Here is a 17,860-nt window from a genome sequence, read left to right on the forward strand (position 1 = left end):
GGTTTAGGGATACAACCAATATTTTCAAGCACTTGGAGAGTTCTCTCTTTCCTGCTTTTTATTCTGACAGAGTGAGCCAAGGATTGTCTTGGAACCCATAGCTGCAATACTTGCAAATACTACTGCTGTCCTCTTTGGGTGTTATGCCACTTACACAAATGGAGGGGGAAATGCATGCACTGTTCCTACCCATTGCCATATCAACATATCCATTGCTGGCACCTGCCTTGCAGTAGAAATATGCAATTCTTTAGCAGGGAGCCTCCATTACTACAAATGTCTCCTCAGTGCAAAAATCCACCTTACAACAGTTGAAAGGCTATGAAGCCAGTGATGGAGATGAAGAGAATGGAGCCATCAGGTAGATGCTCACTTAGAGAGAGAGCACATACATAATTATGACCCTTTGTTCTATAGCCAGATATTTAAAAAAATAATCAGCATCTCACAGATAAGTCTTTTCCGCTTCCTTTCAGCTTTATGATGGGCCCAATGCTCAATCCAATCTGATTGGCATATTTTGTGGAGATAGTGATCTCCCATCAGGAGGTACCACGAGTTCCAGTCTTCATGTGGTGTTTTTCTCTGATCAAACAGAGCAGTCTACAGGATTTCAGATGCTATGGAAAGTAAATGGTAAGTCTTGTTGATATTCTGGGAATTTGGCAGTAATATTTTCTGCCCCAAATCAGCAGCCAACCATCCTCTGAATTAACTCCCTAATGCAGTGTTTCTCAACCTTGGCAAGTTTATGATGGGTGGACTTCAACTCCCAGAATTCCCCAGCCAGCCTGGATGGGGAATTCTGGGAGTTGAAGTCCACCCATCTTAAACTTGCCAAGGTTTCAACATTAAACACTGCCCTAACAGGATTCATTTTTAATGTGAGCTGCTGTTTTGTTTTTGTTTCAGTTATTAAAATTTTGTTTTGTTTTCCCATCCACCCTGCTCATTTTGTGTCACAGCTCAGTCACTTTATGCCAGGACTTTGACCATAGTGATGTTTGGTTAGGAAGAAAAAGAAATGAAGTGTGGTGCTCACCCAGAGAAAGACTGCCCACTCTCGTAATTAGGAATACAATACTCACAGCAATGTTACATTTTAAAAGTTTGACAACCATTAGCTTTCTTACAGATTTATATTAGGGCTGCCAGCAAATTTGAAAAAAAAAATCACAACAAGATCGCTTTGAGCTGAAATGCCCTTCTCTCATGTAATCACCTCAGCTGGAGGCTGTAAAATGGGGGACATTCTGGCTGATGTTGGCATTGAGGAACAACATTTAAGCATTGGCAGTGCAGTACTCCTCCACCCAGAAGTGCTTGAAGAGTTACTGTATTGCCATGGTGCTATGTTGCTGGGGGTGGGGGAAGGATTGTGGTGAATAGCTGCTGCCAAGAAGGGTAGTGCACACTTCTGCCAACACAGGGGACAGCCCTGAAGGATCTCTCTCCTTTCCAGATTGGGCTGGAATGACCAAAAAGTCAAATTTCTGGTAGAGCAGCTCCATATCACATAAGAACAGGGAAGCTTAGCAAGTCATGGTGGTGAATATGGCCACCTGTTAATGTCTGAGCACAAGCTTTGTCACTGGTAATGGGGGCTGCTGGAAATTTGACAACTCTGCACGCTGGTGTAATTAATACTTCTTTGCAATATGGAAGCTTTGCTCTGATAAGCTGGCCCATGCTTCTCACTGTCAGTAGAGGGCTGCATCCTTTCTCCATTTCAGTTCCCAGAAAATGTAGTTCTGTGTTTGTTTATTATTCATTTATTCCAATTTTAGTTACATCTTTCTTTGGACCCGATGTACATTTTGTCATTATTTTTGTTGCTGTGATCCGTCCAGGAATCAAAATTCTCAGAGTAGAATCACCCAGCTGTCTAAAAATATTAAAAGTAAAAGGTGATCAAAGCAATTAGATGCCATAATCAATGACACGCGAAAGGCATTACAAATTATAAAAGGTATTATACTATAAAAGGTATTATACAATAAGCAGGCTCTTAAAGTCAAACTAATCTAACCCTACAAATGGCTTGGAGATGCAGAATGTTTCAACCTGGTATTGAAAAGATAGTAGGCATGTCACAAGTGGAGGCCAAAAGGGAAAAGATTCTCTGTCTTGTAAGCACCCACCTAACCTCAGTTAAACAGAGTGTTAAGGCATAAAGGATAAACAGAGGATAAACAGTGATAGGCATGTACATGGAGTTGGAAAAGTAAATTCTCCATTGAACCTGAGTCCTAACTACACTATGGGTTTTGTGCTTTTGTTTTATTATTTTTTACAACAATATGGAGCCAGTTTGTTCTAGTGGTTAAGGTGGTGGAAACCAGGAGTCTGGAAACCAGGAGTTCTAGTCCCACCTTAGGCATGAAAGCCAGCTGGGTGACCTTGGGCCAGTCCCTCTCTCTCAGCCCAAGAGCCAATCAGGCATGGTATGAGAGTTCTAGTCCCGCCTCAGGCATGAAAGCCAGCTGGGTGACCTTGGGCCAGTCCCTCTCTCTCAGCCCAAGAGCCAATCAGGCATGGTATGAGAGTTCTAGTCCCGCCTCAGGCATGAAAGCCAGCTGGGTGACCTTGGGCCAGTCCCTCTCTCTCAGCCCAAGAGCCAATCAGGCATGGTATGAGAGTTCTAGTCCCGCCTCAGGCATGAAAGCCGGCTGGGTGACCTTGGGCCAGTCCCTCTCTCTCAGCCCAAGAGCCAATCAGGCATGGTATGAGAGTTCTAGTCCCGTCTCAGGCATGAAAGCCGGCTGGGTGACCTTGGGCCAGTCCCTCTCTCTCAGCCCAAGAGCCAGTCAGGCATGGTATGAGAGTTCTAGTCCCGCCTCAGGCATGAAAGCCGGCTGGGTGACCTTGGGCCAGTCCCTCTCTCTCAGCCCAACTCACCTCACAGGGTTGCTGTTGTGGGGGAAATAGGAGGAGGAAGGAGTATTAGGTATGCTCACTGCCTTGAGTTATTTATAAAAATAATAAAGGCAGGATAGAAAATAAATAAATAAATAAATAAATAAATAAATTGGAGGTTGCTTATCACTGCATTCTTCTGGGATGCTTTTTTCAACCCCCCCAGTCTAGTCTACCACTCTAGGAATTTCCTGGTGGTCCACCTTCCACGAAGTCCAAGCCCACTGAAACATTTTCAAGATCAACTGAGATCAAGTAGGTGCTGCTACCTCCTGTGCATATTTGGGATCAGGACTCTCTGATCCTAAGCTACACAGGTTTTAAAAATCAGCATCCAAACCTTGGAGTAGGGCTGGAAATGGTCAGTTATTTGTGGGGCTGGGACTACCCCTTAGGGCATAAGATACACACTTTCCTGACCAAACAAGCATTAATGGGATTTGATCAAGATGATGATTGTTTATGTTTACATCTGCCTTTTACAGTATGCATGTTAGGTAACATTAATGGAGCTTTCCTGATTGAGCTATGTAAGGGTAATAGTCACATAATCCTCGCAGAGAATGTTAAATTGCTGCAGCTGCCTAATCACTTGGCATTATTACGAAGCAGCTGGAATCTGCCTCTGGGTCCCTGCCTGGCTTGAGCTGTTTATTTGTATGGATTATTCCGCAATATCTGAAAGGGGACCCCTTTCCAGGACAGCCTGACCAAATACCATTATTTGGTCATCTCTTTCTCTCCCTGGCTAGACTGGTCACACAGTCTGTGTATTCAAAGGGCGTGTGTGGGCAGGGGGGAGGCGAAGGGACCCCAGCAACATTGCTGGGAAGAGAAGGGTTTATGGGAAGCAAGCTGTTCTGCTGAGGCTCAGCAGGGGGGGAATGTAAAGGGAACAAAATTGAAGAGCTGTGAGATGATGTCATCCCAGAGCCACACAAAGGAAAGCGGAAAGCAGCTTTTCTCAATGGAGATGACATCATCCAAGCCAGAGAGGAGATTCAAGAGTCTTTTATTCATGTGTACGTGGTTTCCAATTCTGCCCATTCCCTAACAATAGGGAATACTCTGTCCTCTGTTTAAAGCTCTTGCTTTTCTTACATTTTTGAATCTCAGTTCAACTGTTCCTCATACACCCTCCTCCTAAAGCAACATGCCCTCTGTAGAGCTATAGAGTCATTAGGAACAAATGAAAAAGAATGCAGGCCATATCTAATCCACATGTTTATTATTATTTTTTAAAGATTTTTTTATCCTGCCTTTATTATTTTTATAAATAACTCAAGGAGGGGAACATACCTAATACTCCTTCCTCCTCCTGTTTTCCCCACAACAACAACCCTGTGAGGTGGGTTGGGCTGAGAGGGAGGGACTGGCCCAAGGGCACCCACCTGGCTTTCATGCCTAAAGCGGGACTAGAACTCAAAGTCTCCTGGTTTCTAGCTTGGAGCCTTAACCACTAGACCAAACTGGCTTATGCTTCCTATAATGGTCTAAAATGGCATAAGGTCCTTTAACCTTGCATCAGGCATAACGCTTATAATGACAACTCTGAGTGCAATGTGACACACACACATACACACAGACATATATACACACAGGGAGACACACATAAGTATGCACATTATAAAGAACAGTATATACAATATTTTTTTCATAATAAAATGTCTGACAGATCGGTTGCACCTGAAGAAAGTTTAAACAGATCTGGAACTGATTTGGTGGTATGTGGCCAAGGCATTCAGGAGGCGCGATCTGGAGCAGGAGGTGAAATTCAGATAAAGAACTGAATGCCAGCCTAAGGCTCCACTTGGCAGCCTTGTTATCGCTCCTCGGGGGGGCCTGGTTTTTTTCATTAGCAGTGCTTATCGGTTTGTTCTCCCTTGGCTGCAAGCGTTCTTGGCTGCCCACCAGGAAGCAGAAGGGACGTAAAGGTGAAAGGAAGAGAGCTTTCAAAATCCTCAGGCATTTTGCTCTTCAAATTCCTCTTTGGCCTGCTTGTCATCATTTCCACAATGCTGGTGGTGTTAGTGCCTTGTGGGAAAAATAGCATTCTTCTGGCACGGGAAAGATTAACAGATTTATCGTTGCCTAAACTTTTGTGGATCACAATTCACAATCCACTTTATAAATATTTTCTTTTGTCTGGGTTGCAATTGTTCTTTCTTTCAAAACAAAAAATCTTTTTAGGTTTTTAGCAATGCCGTTTTGACCACTGTTACATGTTTGTATTTTTGCTTCTGTTTTTTTTTTTTAATCTGTCACATATTTTTTAGCTGACCCTTTGTCACAGTGTTCTTAAAAATGACCTCTGTGCAGGCATTGGCCACTGACGGCACCTTTTAGCTAGCTTTTGCTCCTCTATTTAGATTCAACATTTGCTTCTGATTCTTCATGTTTCTCAACATGAACAGGAATGCTACTTTATTGTAGGATATAATGACAGAATCTTAAAAGCCAGAGCTTCCCTCTGCGCCCTCTTATACCAAACAGGGTCAAGGCAGAATTATTTTAAGTGTCTTTCTCACACTCCCTCCTTTTCTCAAGACTAAATTGTCTTTAATTTTGCTTTAAGTATTCCTGCATACCTCCTTCAAGGTTATCTCTGCATTCCTCTACACTTACACAGAAGAAAGCCTGTGGAATGATTCAAACACTTTGATTAGGAAATTATCCTGCAGGAAAGGAAGTTTATATGTACAGATGGGATTTGCATGCACAGCTTTCCTTTGCTACACAGTTGTGTGACCACTGAACACTGAATGATCACTTGACTATTTCAGGAAGTGCTGCTGTTTTAAAAGTTGTATAAGCGGCGTCTTCTGCTGCACATGAAGTAAGTTTAGTGTAAGAGAGAGGTCTTGCAGGTATCTCATGAACTTAAGATAAGCACAAACCACTTCTGCCATACAGTAATTGTTTAAAGAAATTATTTCCCTCTTTCCTTTTTTGTTCCCCTTTTCATTTTATCACAAGCACATGAATTGGCCAAAAAAGTGCTATTGAAAAAATTGGCATGGTATTAATGTACTATATAGTAGTCCTCAACTTATAACCACAATTGGGACTGGAACTTCTGTTGCTAAACGAGGCAGTCATTAAGTGAGTCACACCTGATTTTATGATCTTTTTGCTGTGATCATTAAGTGAATCATGTGGTTGTTAAGCAAATTCAGCTTTCCCCATTGACTTTGCTTGTTGGAAGCCAGCTGGGAAGGTTGCAAATGGCAATTATGTGACCCCACAATGTTGCAACTGTTGTAAATACGTGCCAGTTGCCAAGCGCTTGAATTTTGATCATGTGACCTCAGGGATGCTGCAACGAACATAAGAGTGAGGAACAGTTGCAAGTTACTTTTTTCAGCGCTGTTGTAACTTCAAACAGTCGCTAAACAAATGGTTATAAGTCGAGGACTACCAGTAAGCAGGATTAGAAAGATAACATGCAGGTCAGAATTTTCCCCCCAATTTATCACTTTCCATTGTCCTTCCCTCATGCAATGAATTGCCATCTCATGCATAATAGATAGTTTGGGAGGCAGATTAATTTTCAGTTGGAAATGCAGCAGGAGGGGAAAGAGATAAAAGAATCACTTCAAGTGTAATGTTTCCAATTTTACTTGGGCCCCTTTGCAGTTGCTATTGGGGTGGGAAATGTTAAGCGCATTCACACATACTTGATGCCTGCTTTTCATACCCTGAGATAAGAGGGACTCACATTACTTCAGACATTTAGCTACTGGAGCTTTCCTTACTAGTATTAGGAAGAGGTGGGATAGCCACGTGGGAAGGTATAGATGTTTCTCTGACTGTCTTAGTGCTAGATTTATACATGCGTACAGTCCTAGATTTTAAAAGAGGTCAGGGTTTATGTGCAGCAAACGCATCTAGCACAACTGTTGGTTAGGGCTTTCTAAAATCATTTACTGTATGCCATTTTTGTTCAAATCACCATGTTACACAGGCTGCTCTTTCAGAAATCCAAGATACCACAGGAAGATGCAATCACCTCTGAATCATCTGTTTCTTGGTCCTTTTATTTGTTGCAGTTTCTAAGCAATTTTGGCAGAGATAAGCAGACAGCGGGCAAGCTTAAAGGGAAATTTGAGACCTTTGGAAGCCATTAAAAAAAACAGTTCTCAAGTTTTATCAGGGTTTTTAGTCACATCTCAAACTTTCTTGCCTAGACCCAAGTACTGTATTTTTTTGCCCTGCAACGTTTTGTAAATGCAATACAGTCTTTTGAAGTGAACCAAAGTTCACTGACAGATCCAAGTTGCTCTTTATATCTTTGTTACAGTCTTATGTCTCTGTTTGTGTCTACTTTTTAAAAAGTTATCTCCTTTGTTGCAACAAATGGCAAAAACTATTCTTTGTTTAATGGCAGCAAAGTCAGATATTTCCCTCTCCCTCTGGCCAAAAATATCCCTAATCCCACCTTCTGGTTTTGCAGATAAATACCGGTAGAGAAAATATATTTTTTAGCATTTTATAGAGAGTGTATCATTTCCTCTCCAAAGGGAAATTTAGTCATTGTGTCATAATATGATTAGGCTACCATCTGGCTTCATTTTCCTGCCTTTGATATTCAACTGTTTGAATAATAAGAACTATTCCTGAACTGGACAGGAATTGTTTTAGAGCACCTGCTGAAGAGAATTATGGATATGTATCATTTACATGAACTATGCGTGTGTATGGTATGTTTGGCTAGCCTTCCTGTTACCTGATCCTGCTAGGTAGGTGGGAGTGTAGTAATCAATTAATTGTACTCTACATTTAACTTGGAGAGCTTTTGTTATATTCAGTGGGTTGAACATGACCACTTTCTGCCTAGCCTTGATTTTTGCTAGCATCATCTAGCAAATATCTTCCTGGTTTGGCTGGGCGGTTAGTGTGATCCACCGGACCTCTAGGTCCCTCCCTTCTCTGCTTCTTTCTATTCTTTCCAACTCAGTGGAATGTTAGAAAGAAACTAGGTAAAGTGGCTCAGAACTCTGCCAGCCAGTCAGCAGGGATAGTTCCCAAAACCTGAATAGTACTGAACCAGATTTGGTGTTGGGGAAGAGGCCATCAAAAGAGAGATCAGGTCTGGAAATGGTCAGGGCATGCAAAGAAAAACATTCCAGAAAACAACAACAGCAACAACCACAAACAACCCAATGGACTCTACGGGAAGACACAGCTGGGCAGTAGCTCATAATGTTGCTGACTCTTCCATTCTAAGCCCGCCTCCCTCCTTACTTCTGGTCAGATGTCCCAGAATGAGTGCTTTTTAAGGGGTTGGAATGAACTCCAGAATTCATGACTGCATACTTTCCTTACCTCATTTGGCTCTTTTACAGGCAGATGTCTCTGCTAGCAGATCTCAGAATTATCTAGCAGAAAATAGGTTTCAGCAGCAAAAGGAGATGATTTCAGCTGTCAGAATGGATTTTTTACTCATCCTAATTGTGTCCAGGCAGGATAGATAGGTAGGTAAATAGATAGAGGTATATTTAATTTATTTGTTTGGCAATACAAATACAGCTATAAATACAAAACAGTTTCAGGCAGATTCTCCTTTTTTAATCAATGCTCATCAAGTTGATGAAAGTGGATTTACTTAAACAGTCTTTCAGGAGAAATAAGGATTATAGAGAAATCTTCCTAAATGGAATGTGGAGGTGTTGCACTCAGGAGATGGCAGAGGGGGATGAGAGGAGGGCCTGTTTTTCCCTGTATAACTATTTTTTTCAGAATCTTGACAGGCAGCTTACAAATAACTCTCTTTCTCAGATTCAAACACATGCTCACAAGCTTAGCAGAAGGTTCAAAGACAAAACTTAGGTAGATAATTAACTTTACTGAAGACACAAGCAACTGCAATAAGCTGAAAAGCAGCTACTACAAAGAGTTGACATCACTATATACATATTCTCCCAGTATTTAAACCCTGAGTAGAGCAATTTATTTTCTACCTTGCCTACACCAGCTTTCACAAAAGTTTGATGGCTTTCTGTGCATCAGTTAAATGTGAAGGAAGACATCAGAAGTAGCAGACCAGAAGTGGGAGGTAAAAAAGGTCAAGATGGCCATCCTTCCTTTCTTCCATTCTTTCTTTCTTTCTTTCTTTCTTTCTTTCTTTCTTTCTTTCTTCCTTTCTTCCTTTCTTCCTTCCTTCCTTCCTTCCTTTCTTTCTTTCTTTCTTTCTTTCTTTCTTTCTTTCTTTCTTAATTAGATTTTTATCACTGCCCATCTCCCCCCACCCCACAGGAGGGACTCTGGGCGGTTTACAATAAAAAGTTAAAATTCAAGATGATTATAAATACAATAAAAATGAAAATATAATAAAATCTAGATGGCTAAAAGTTCTCTACATGAGTATAAGGGCCGTTCCAGGATTGTCCTAGGGTGCCAGCCATCCCCAGGAGTGGCCATTCCTCTTCCTGCTCCAGGCCTGCTGGCAAAGCCAGGTTTTTAATTTATTGCGGAAGTCCAGGAGCGAAGGGGCCTGTCTCACCTCCAGGGGAAGGGTGTTCCAGAGGGCAGGAACTACTGCAGAGAAGGCCTGCTTCCAAGACCCCGCAAGATGGAATTCCTTTATGGACAGGGTCCGTAACATGCCCTCTCTGGATGATCGGGTGGGACGGGTTGATGTGATGGGGACGAGACGGTCCCTCAGGTAGCCTGGCCCCATGCCATGTAGGGCTTTAAAGCTGATAACCAACATCTTGAATTGGACCCGGAAGCAGACTGGGGCCCAGTGCAGCTCGCAGAGCAGAGGTGTGGTACTGCAATCAGACCCCATCTCTGACACATATACAAAATAGGCAGGGCTTCATGACACCTTCATTACCATCATCCTGACTCTTTTCAGTACTCTGTAGGTACCACTGATTGGGAGGGAACTCCTCCCACGTTTTTTGTTTTGTTTTTGTTTTGAGATTACAAAGCATGGACTTCCAGGGAGGTTTCAAAATGATGGAAAGTTATGTAACAGAAAGCATCAAGAAGTGCCCTCGAGGATCTCCAACAATAAAATAAGCTTCAAATATCACCAAAAGAAGTTTGAACTCAAGCACACCAAAAATAAGGTAGAAAAACAGTGTGAAAAATTGCAAGGCAGTTTTACTTTAAGCCATTGTGCATGTATATATACCACATACACACATGCACACACACATATATATCCAAACATACATGCACAAACACACACACACACACTCATTCATTCATTCATTTAGCCCGGAATCTTAGTCTGAACCACTTCAATTTTATCAGTTCCTTTCATTTATTTTTAATAAATAAATAAATAAATAAATAATAATGACTCTTAAAAAACACATTTCAATAAAATTGGAATATTATTTTATCCGAGAAAAGAATTTCCTCTGTTAATCTGAATGTGCAGCACAAGCCTTGCTGAACAAGATTTGCTGCAATTAGATGTCACAATTTTTCCACCAGTCTGGCCTATTTCAAATGTCAGTAAACCCCCTTTTGTGGCTAACAGGATGGAGTCAGTAGTAGAAGTTTGGTCAGAAATGCCTATTTACACTGAAACATTCCTAGTTCTTTCTGTTCCAAAACTGCAGTGCATTGCTGCCAGAGTAGTCGTGTGGTGGCTTCTTATGGAACTAAACCACACAAAAATGTGGTTTGTTGAGAAAAGCTGCATAAGTTCCAAGGTCCATTACATTTGTGTTTTGCTGTCAATGTTCATTTAAATTCTGCTGGCCTGAAGATAGGCTTGCATACTTAGGTACAGATAAATTTCAGGGGCATCCTTATGCTAGTTTTTGCAGTAAAAAGAAGGCAACAGGTATTGGGGCATCTTGAAAGGTAAACTATTTGTAATGGCCCAAATTGTTATGGCTGACATTCAGAGGAATAGATCCCAGAAGATAATAAATAATGCACTCAGAAGTAAGTTTTTAACCTGAGTTTTAAAATTTAATTTTCCATAGCTATAATCCTATACATTTGGCAGGGTGTCATGTCCCCCGTTGCGATGTATACATACATCACAATGGGGAACATGCCTTTCCAGTGAAGGGGAGGGGGGAGGAAAGAATCAGTGCTAATCCCATAAGCACTGAAAGACAATACAGATAAAGGACAAAGGAGCCATACCTTGGCCCTGACCCGGGAAGCCATCATCCTATCTCCCTGACATCTCTGCATTACCACGGGGGACACACCTGCTCCAGACACAGGGAGAGGACAGAGGTAATCAGCACTAATCCCCCTGATCGCCCATCGAGACTCCGGAATTGCCCCCTGATCGCCCATCGAGACTCCGGGTTCACCGTCGGTCAGGACTTTGGGACAATGGGGGGTGGGGAAGGATCAGGTCCACACCGCGGGTATTTACCGGCTACCTCGCACACCATGTGCTCATTCCCGTCTTTCTCCGTGTCTGCATTCTATTCTTAATAAACTGGATATCCTTAGCCCTGGCTGGTGAGTCTGTGTTTTTTCTGAATAAGGCAACCATCACACAGGGGCATCTGCATGTGATTGGGTGTCACAAAACTCAACTTTCTAGCAGTAACCATGTAATCAAAACCCCCATATTGACTTTTTTGACCCTCCAGCAGATGTTCCTGCATTTGGCCTAATATTTTAACTGTGCACATGCTCTCTCTCTTAATAGTTTCCTAATGCACCAAAGTGCTACAACTGGGCACTACCACAGAAAAGCAATTTTTGCATTCCCATCAACCTAGCCTATCTCAGGTAGGACACATAATATGGCCAATGAAAGAAATTTAAACTGCATGTAAGTTCATTCAGGAGAAGAAAGTCCTTCATATATGTTTACCCTGAATCATATAATATCATAGGTAATAACTAGTGACTTGAACTGGACAAAGAAACAAATTTACAGTTGGTAAAAATGGTGTATCAATGTATACAAAATGGATAGCATAAAGGAAAAGGCTGGTACTTTTTTCAGTAACCAATATCTGAATATTCTTCTAAGGCAGTTCTTGTCAAACATTTTGGCCTCAGGACCAAAACAAGAATGAAAGAGAATGTACCCTTTTGAAAGTGCTCTGAGCAGAGCAGTATTTCCCAAGAAAAAAAGAGCTTATATTGTGAAAATTAGCAATTTAAAAAAAACTTCAGGAACACAGAGAACTTTGATTTTACAAAACAGTAACTGGATAATTTATTTTAGCAACTATGTTAATTAAGGAAGGCACTTCTAATCACTCCATATGTTAAGGAAAGTTAAGAACAGTAACAGATATGAATGTTTCTACAGTTTTTCTTAAAAATCACAACATATTCAAATATTTTCCAGGAAACACAAACTGTTAAATTGACTATTGATTTGCACATTCCTAATAGAAAATCACACCAGTGTTGTCACAACACACAAATAAATTGCTTATGAACAGGGTAACTTTATAGGTAGAATATTGGTGCCACAGAATGAAAAAAAAATCAGTATTTTTAAGGCAGAAAGGATATATAAATTATTATAAGGGACATATCCTTGAAGTGAAGTTTTAAATACTTCAGTATCTGCTTGACATTTTATTTGGCCTTGAAATTCTAAGTATATTTATAGTCATGGAATGCATACAACGTTTATTTTATGGGAAGGCTGTAATAACAAACAATATTTAATCTTCATAAGAAAATCTATGGTATCTACAGTGTTTCCCTTTGATAAGAATTTTTCTTTCACCCACTGAAATAGGAAAAGACAATAAAATTATAGTCATTAGTTCTAGAATTCCTCTTATGGTGTAAGATCCATTGTGCTTTATGAGTTGTACGTTTTTGGAATTTGCTTATTGACAAAATAATGCAGCTGCAGTATCTTAAGAAGAACATTACTCCTGCAATTTTTGCCTAGTTGCAACTGGGCTGTCAGAAACTTGTAGGCAATGAAGTGTTTTCTATGGTTCATGTAATAATGGACACCATGGTCAGGCTCTAAATCTTTTGCATAGTGAGGTCTTAATCAACAGTGGACAGTGTTTGAAGGCCACAAGCGTGACTTCTGACCTTCCAGATAGTACCATAATACTTCTTGAATCCACATTTATTTGTCCATTTAGTGGCCTTTAATGTTTATTGAACTCAGGTCATATGAAAAACCTTTGAAAATGAGGTTGAAATAGGAAGCCGTGTTTATAGTCTGGAACTGTATCTACAGGCGCCTAACAAAATGCTAGTAAATAATGGGAATAGTACAGGACAGATGATTTTTGCTAGTACAAATAACAGTAGCATAAAAGCTCCACATTAAATATCAGATACGGCTAGTCAGAATACAAAACCGCTGTGATTCAGTTTCAGTAACTTCCTTCTTGTACACCCCTGCAGCACTAGTGAAAGTAAATTCTTGTTTTACACCCAACATTTATACTACGTTATACTCTGCTGAAAACTGATCTCCAGATGCCTGCAAGCTTCCTTCCCCTGTGAAAGAGGCATCTGTTTCTCTTCCACGTTCTCCAGATGCTACAGAATTTATTTAAAAATTCTTTTGCAAGTACTGCATTTTTTAATATAAGCTGACTCATGGAGAGTGCTAGTAGTGTTTTGGGGGAGGGGGTGGCTATCAACCATCTTTCCATCATTCTGAAGCCTCCATTATTCACTAAATTCACATTAATGAGATGTACTGTATTAACTGCTGTTTAAGCAATCCACGGTTCCTAGAACTGGGACCTAACGGAGCTGTTAGATTAAAAAAGTAGGGAAAAGCATGCTCAGCACAGCTTTGAGAACTCTGTCCAGCCTCTTAAGAGCAGCTCCACTCTGGATTATGTGGCCAAGAGGGAGGGATATCTAAGACTGGAACACTGCTCAACTGCCCCACAGCTAAGGGTGCTTTGGGAATTTTTTTCTGGATTTTCCTCTCTGAAGCTCCTGGCTGCATCTAGCCAATACAGCATGAGTATCAAGGGAGATAACAATAAACACTAGGGTGTAATTGGGAGGAAAAATGCTTAAATAAATTCACACAAATTTGTTTGTATAGACCAGCTGTCCCCAATCTGATGCCCAACAATGTGTTGTACTACAATTCCTCATAATCTCCTGTCAGCATGGCTAACTATGGCTGAGGAAGTTAGGAATTCTAATCCCACACATCTGGAGAACTTCATGCTGGAAAGGGGTGTGATAAAATGCGGACTGGAGTTCCAGACATGGATTAGCATAAACCATGCACATTTCTTGAAGAGCAGCTGTATGTTGTGAAAATGACATAACCTAAGCCATTGGCTCCAGTATCTTGGAAGGATAACAGCTGGTCATTCTGCTCCCACCCATCCAAAATGGAGAAGAAGCCACATCCTCCCAGGAATCCTTCTCCACACTTCCCCAGACTGAGTCAATGTTTCATGCCTGTTCAATGAATCAGACGTGGGCATATGTTGTCTGAGTGTGGATTTCAACCATTCCTTTAAACGTTTGAATAGATAAAAGAGGAGTTCGACTTAAAATCTTATACCTTTGTCTCCTAAGAGACCATCATTGAAACAAATACAGTGAAATGAGAGCTATGACTAATTTTTTTCCTCCTTGTGTGAAAAGCAGCTGACTGGCATGAATAGTGACTCACTGAAAATATAAAGTAAGGGGACTCTTTATGTGCTTTTGCTAAAGGAAGACACTGAATGTTTGGGTTTTTTCAAAGTAGTTTTAACTGCAGAAAGCTAAGATACCAAGAGACAACACAAATTCTACCTAGATAAAAAAGGCAGTATAGGAAAAGTAGAAAGGTTTGGTAAAAATCAGTCTGTATTCTAAAATGTCCATGATATTTTCATTCTAGACAGAAATTTAGAGAGAGATTTGTAAGTGGATACATGTCTGTTACCAAGCTTGCCATGGCAGACTTGCTCATGTGCCATATCAGATTCCTGAGGTGGTGCTGACATGAGATAGGGCCTCCTATCTAGCCACACCTCTTCAGACATTCGTGTATTCTCATACAACATACTTTTCATTTTGATGTGAACCTCTCTTTTTTTCTGAGTCAGTATTCTTACCACATCCATGATGAAACTTGTAAAATAATGTTCTGCCTATTCAATGTTTACATTAAATTTTCATTTGTTTGGATTTGGGGATAAACAGATATTTTAATATCTCTAAGCTGTTTTTCTGCTCATAAACTTCCAAAGCAAGTAAAACTACAGTGTTAGTAATATAACAAGCAAGTTAAATACCTACCAAAAATTAGTAGTATAATATTGCAGCAAAGCAATCAATTATCTATTTGATTATCAATGACCAAATAGATAATTGATTGCTCTGCTGCAATATTATCAATAATCAAATAGAATTAGGCCCAGAAAAATAAATCAGTGTCATGGCCTCCTATCCCATGATCTGGAATGCAACATAGGACTGCTTAGTTGCACTGTCACTACTACAGGCTGGCAACATCATCTGTTAATCCCCCACTCACCATCAGAGTGACCTCTGGATGCATTTCTTCTGCTCCAATTCAAGCTACACTTTTCCATGTTAGGTTGCCTCAAGTGCTCCTGCATATTTTAGATAGTGTTCAGTTTGTTGCAGGTTAACCCCAACAGTTTATTGGCTACTTTGTAGAGGCAGGAATGCCCCTCAGCTAAGCCAATGGTTAACATGGTCTCTAAAATATTTTAGAGCTACTTCATCATGAATGTTGAAATAGCACAGCGGTTGCAACATTTGCCTTCTAAATAGAAGGTGCTAGTTTGAAACCCAGCAGAATTGTATTATTTTTATTTTTTCTTTTCCTGAGCTATCTATTTTTTCCTGTGGGTTTTTTTTTTTAAATAATTCAGTGGTGCACCAATTCATTGGTTTTCCAGTCGCCTGAGGTAGGATTTCGCCCTCATCTCCCAAACGGGTACAGTATATGGGCAATTTTGGAGATGAGGGTGAAATCCTTCCACCTCAGGTGACTGGAAAAACAATAAAATGGTATAATACTAGATTTCTATTTTTAAAAAGTGACAATAAATATAGATTTAAAAGATGTTAGAGATCAAGAGGGCTGTATTAAAGGAATTTTTGTAAAGCTGTTATGCTTTTAAATTTGTTCCTACCTTGTTAGGCTGTCTGTGTTGTTTTATGTTTTTATTTTTATGTTTTTATTTATTTATCAAATTTTACCACTGCCCATCTCCCCCCCACACACCCACCCAAAGGAGGGACTCTGGGTGGCTGTAATTGTTTTTACCATTTTTTGGGAATCTGGAGTCTGCTGGAGTGGGCAGCCATCATCATCATCATCACCATCACCTGATTTTCTAAACAGTGGTACCTTCTTTTTTCAGGGTGTGGTGGAGAATTCTCTGAGCCATCTGGATCTTTCCATAGCCATGGCTATCCAAATAAGGACCCACAGAATAGGGAATGTCTCTGGTATATTCACACAGCCCCAGGTAGTAGCATTCTATTGACTATTCTGGAATTTGATGTGGAATACAATTCAAGTTGCAACCATAATGTTCTGGAGGTAGGTGCTTTTATTTCAATATGATAATCTTTGGAAACTGCAGGTCTTCTGAATGGCCATGGTATTAAAAAATTCCTTACTTGTTTGTATTATTATATTTCCGTATTTTTAGTTTTTTATTCTGTAAGCAAGTTTAAACACATTTTTGTTTTTAAAAGTTACCCATAAGTTCAGATATATGGTTAATACTATTACTTATTTAATGTTTTATTTATGAGCCAAGTTCTGGCTCAGTCAGCAGAATCCACAGAGGGAGTCAAAAAAAAAAAAGTAAAGGTGGTGGTTGTGCCACATGATCAGAGCCCTGCTTCTTTGAGAACTCTCTATGACTGCCATCTTGTTTTTTTTTAATACTCCCCATCCCCCACTGCTGAACTTATACTTTGCTTTTAATTATGACCATAATTACATTTCTTGCTATAATGTCAGTTTAGGGCTGGAGAACCATAGATCACCAGATTTTGCTAAATGATAGTGTCTAGCATTCTTTGCCATATTGCTCTGCTTGTGGTGGTGTTCTGCCATTTCATCACTCCTGTCCTTAGAACAAGCACAAGAAGTCTATATTGATCCATAAGGATAAATATGAAATGCAATGACACTTCAGGCATTGCTTTTCTTGAGTTGGCATGAGTTACCACATAGATATGCAAAATGGTCATAATAGCTAACACTTGCCCATTGGAGTTCATCTTATATTGTTCATGTTTTCCTGTGCAGATGTTATATGATTGGACAAGAATATTTTGAAACCTTAAATTGAGCTAAGTTAATGTTAATGCAAGTATTAACATTAACTGAAAGTATTCACATTAATTCCTACTTTTGTTCCTAATGTTTCTTAATTCTTCTGCATCAATCTGCTGCTGCCAAAGTCCAGACTTCCTCTTATTGTTATATAAATGCCCTGGCTGGGTGCATATCTCATGCTATACTTTGGGTTCCTTGTTTGTCATTGAGCACACCATAATGCTCTTATGGGTTATTCAGCAAACCATCATTAAAGAAATCATGGCTTATTTATCATGATGATGTACAAAACCAGCCATTATTATTCCAAGGGAGGTGGTCTCATATTCATCCATGTTCCCACCTAATATTTTGGGGAAATGATCATCAGGATAACTTGAATCAGAAAAAAAGAAAGAGCTTGCCACGACTGATGAGGCCAGGAAAGAACATATGAGGCAGCTTTAGCATGCCAGACTATTGATCCATATAGACTGGTATGATTAAGAGAGATTCTCCCCATCATGTGCTGTGTGATCACATAAGTGAATATGGATAACTCATATGGCCTACCAACCAGCATAGGGTCTATCAATATGGATAAACCCTATGATCCATCCCCAAGAAGACTGAAGTTCTTGGGAACACAAACCCAGGAAGTGATCTGGAAGATGCTATAGCAAGTTAAAAATCTTGGTGCCTTAGAAATACCATGGATTTGGGGAGTCCCAAAAGGTACAGAGCTTCTGG

The 17,860-nt window shown here is 40.2% G+C and overlaps 1 protein-coding gene across 1 annotated transcript in view; it reads left to right on the plus strand.

The window, feature by feature from the left end:
* Window positions 1-17,860, plus strand: part of CUBN (cubilin) — a 174,006-nt gene that overhangs the window by 66,661 nt on the left and 89,485 nt on the right. Inside the window, exons 27-28 of the mRNA XM_063303562.1 lie at window positions 477-636; window positions 16,200-16,381. Of these exons, the coding sequence (XP_063159632.1) occupies window positions 477-636; window positions 16,200-16,381 (342 nt within the window). The remainder of the gene's footprint in view (window positions 1-476; window positions 637-16,199; window positions 16,382-17,860) is intronic.

Source organism: Candoia aspera, chromosome 4, assembly GCF_035149785.1.
Source record: "Candoia aspera isolate rCanAsp1 chromosome 4, rCanAsp1.hap2, whole genome shotgun sequence".
Classification (NCBI taxonomy): domain Eukaryota; kingdom Metazoa; phylum Chordata; class Lepidosauria; order Squamata; family Boidae; genus Candoia; species Candoia aspera.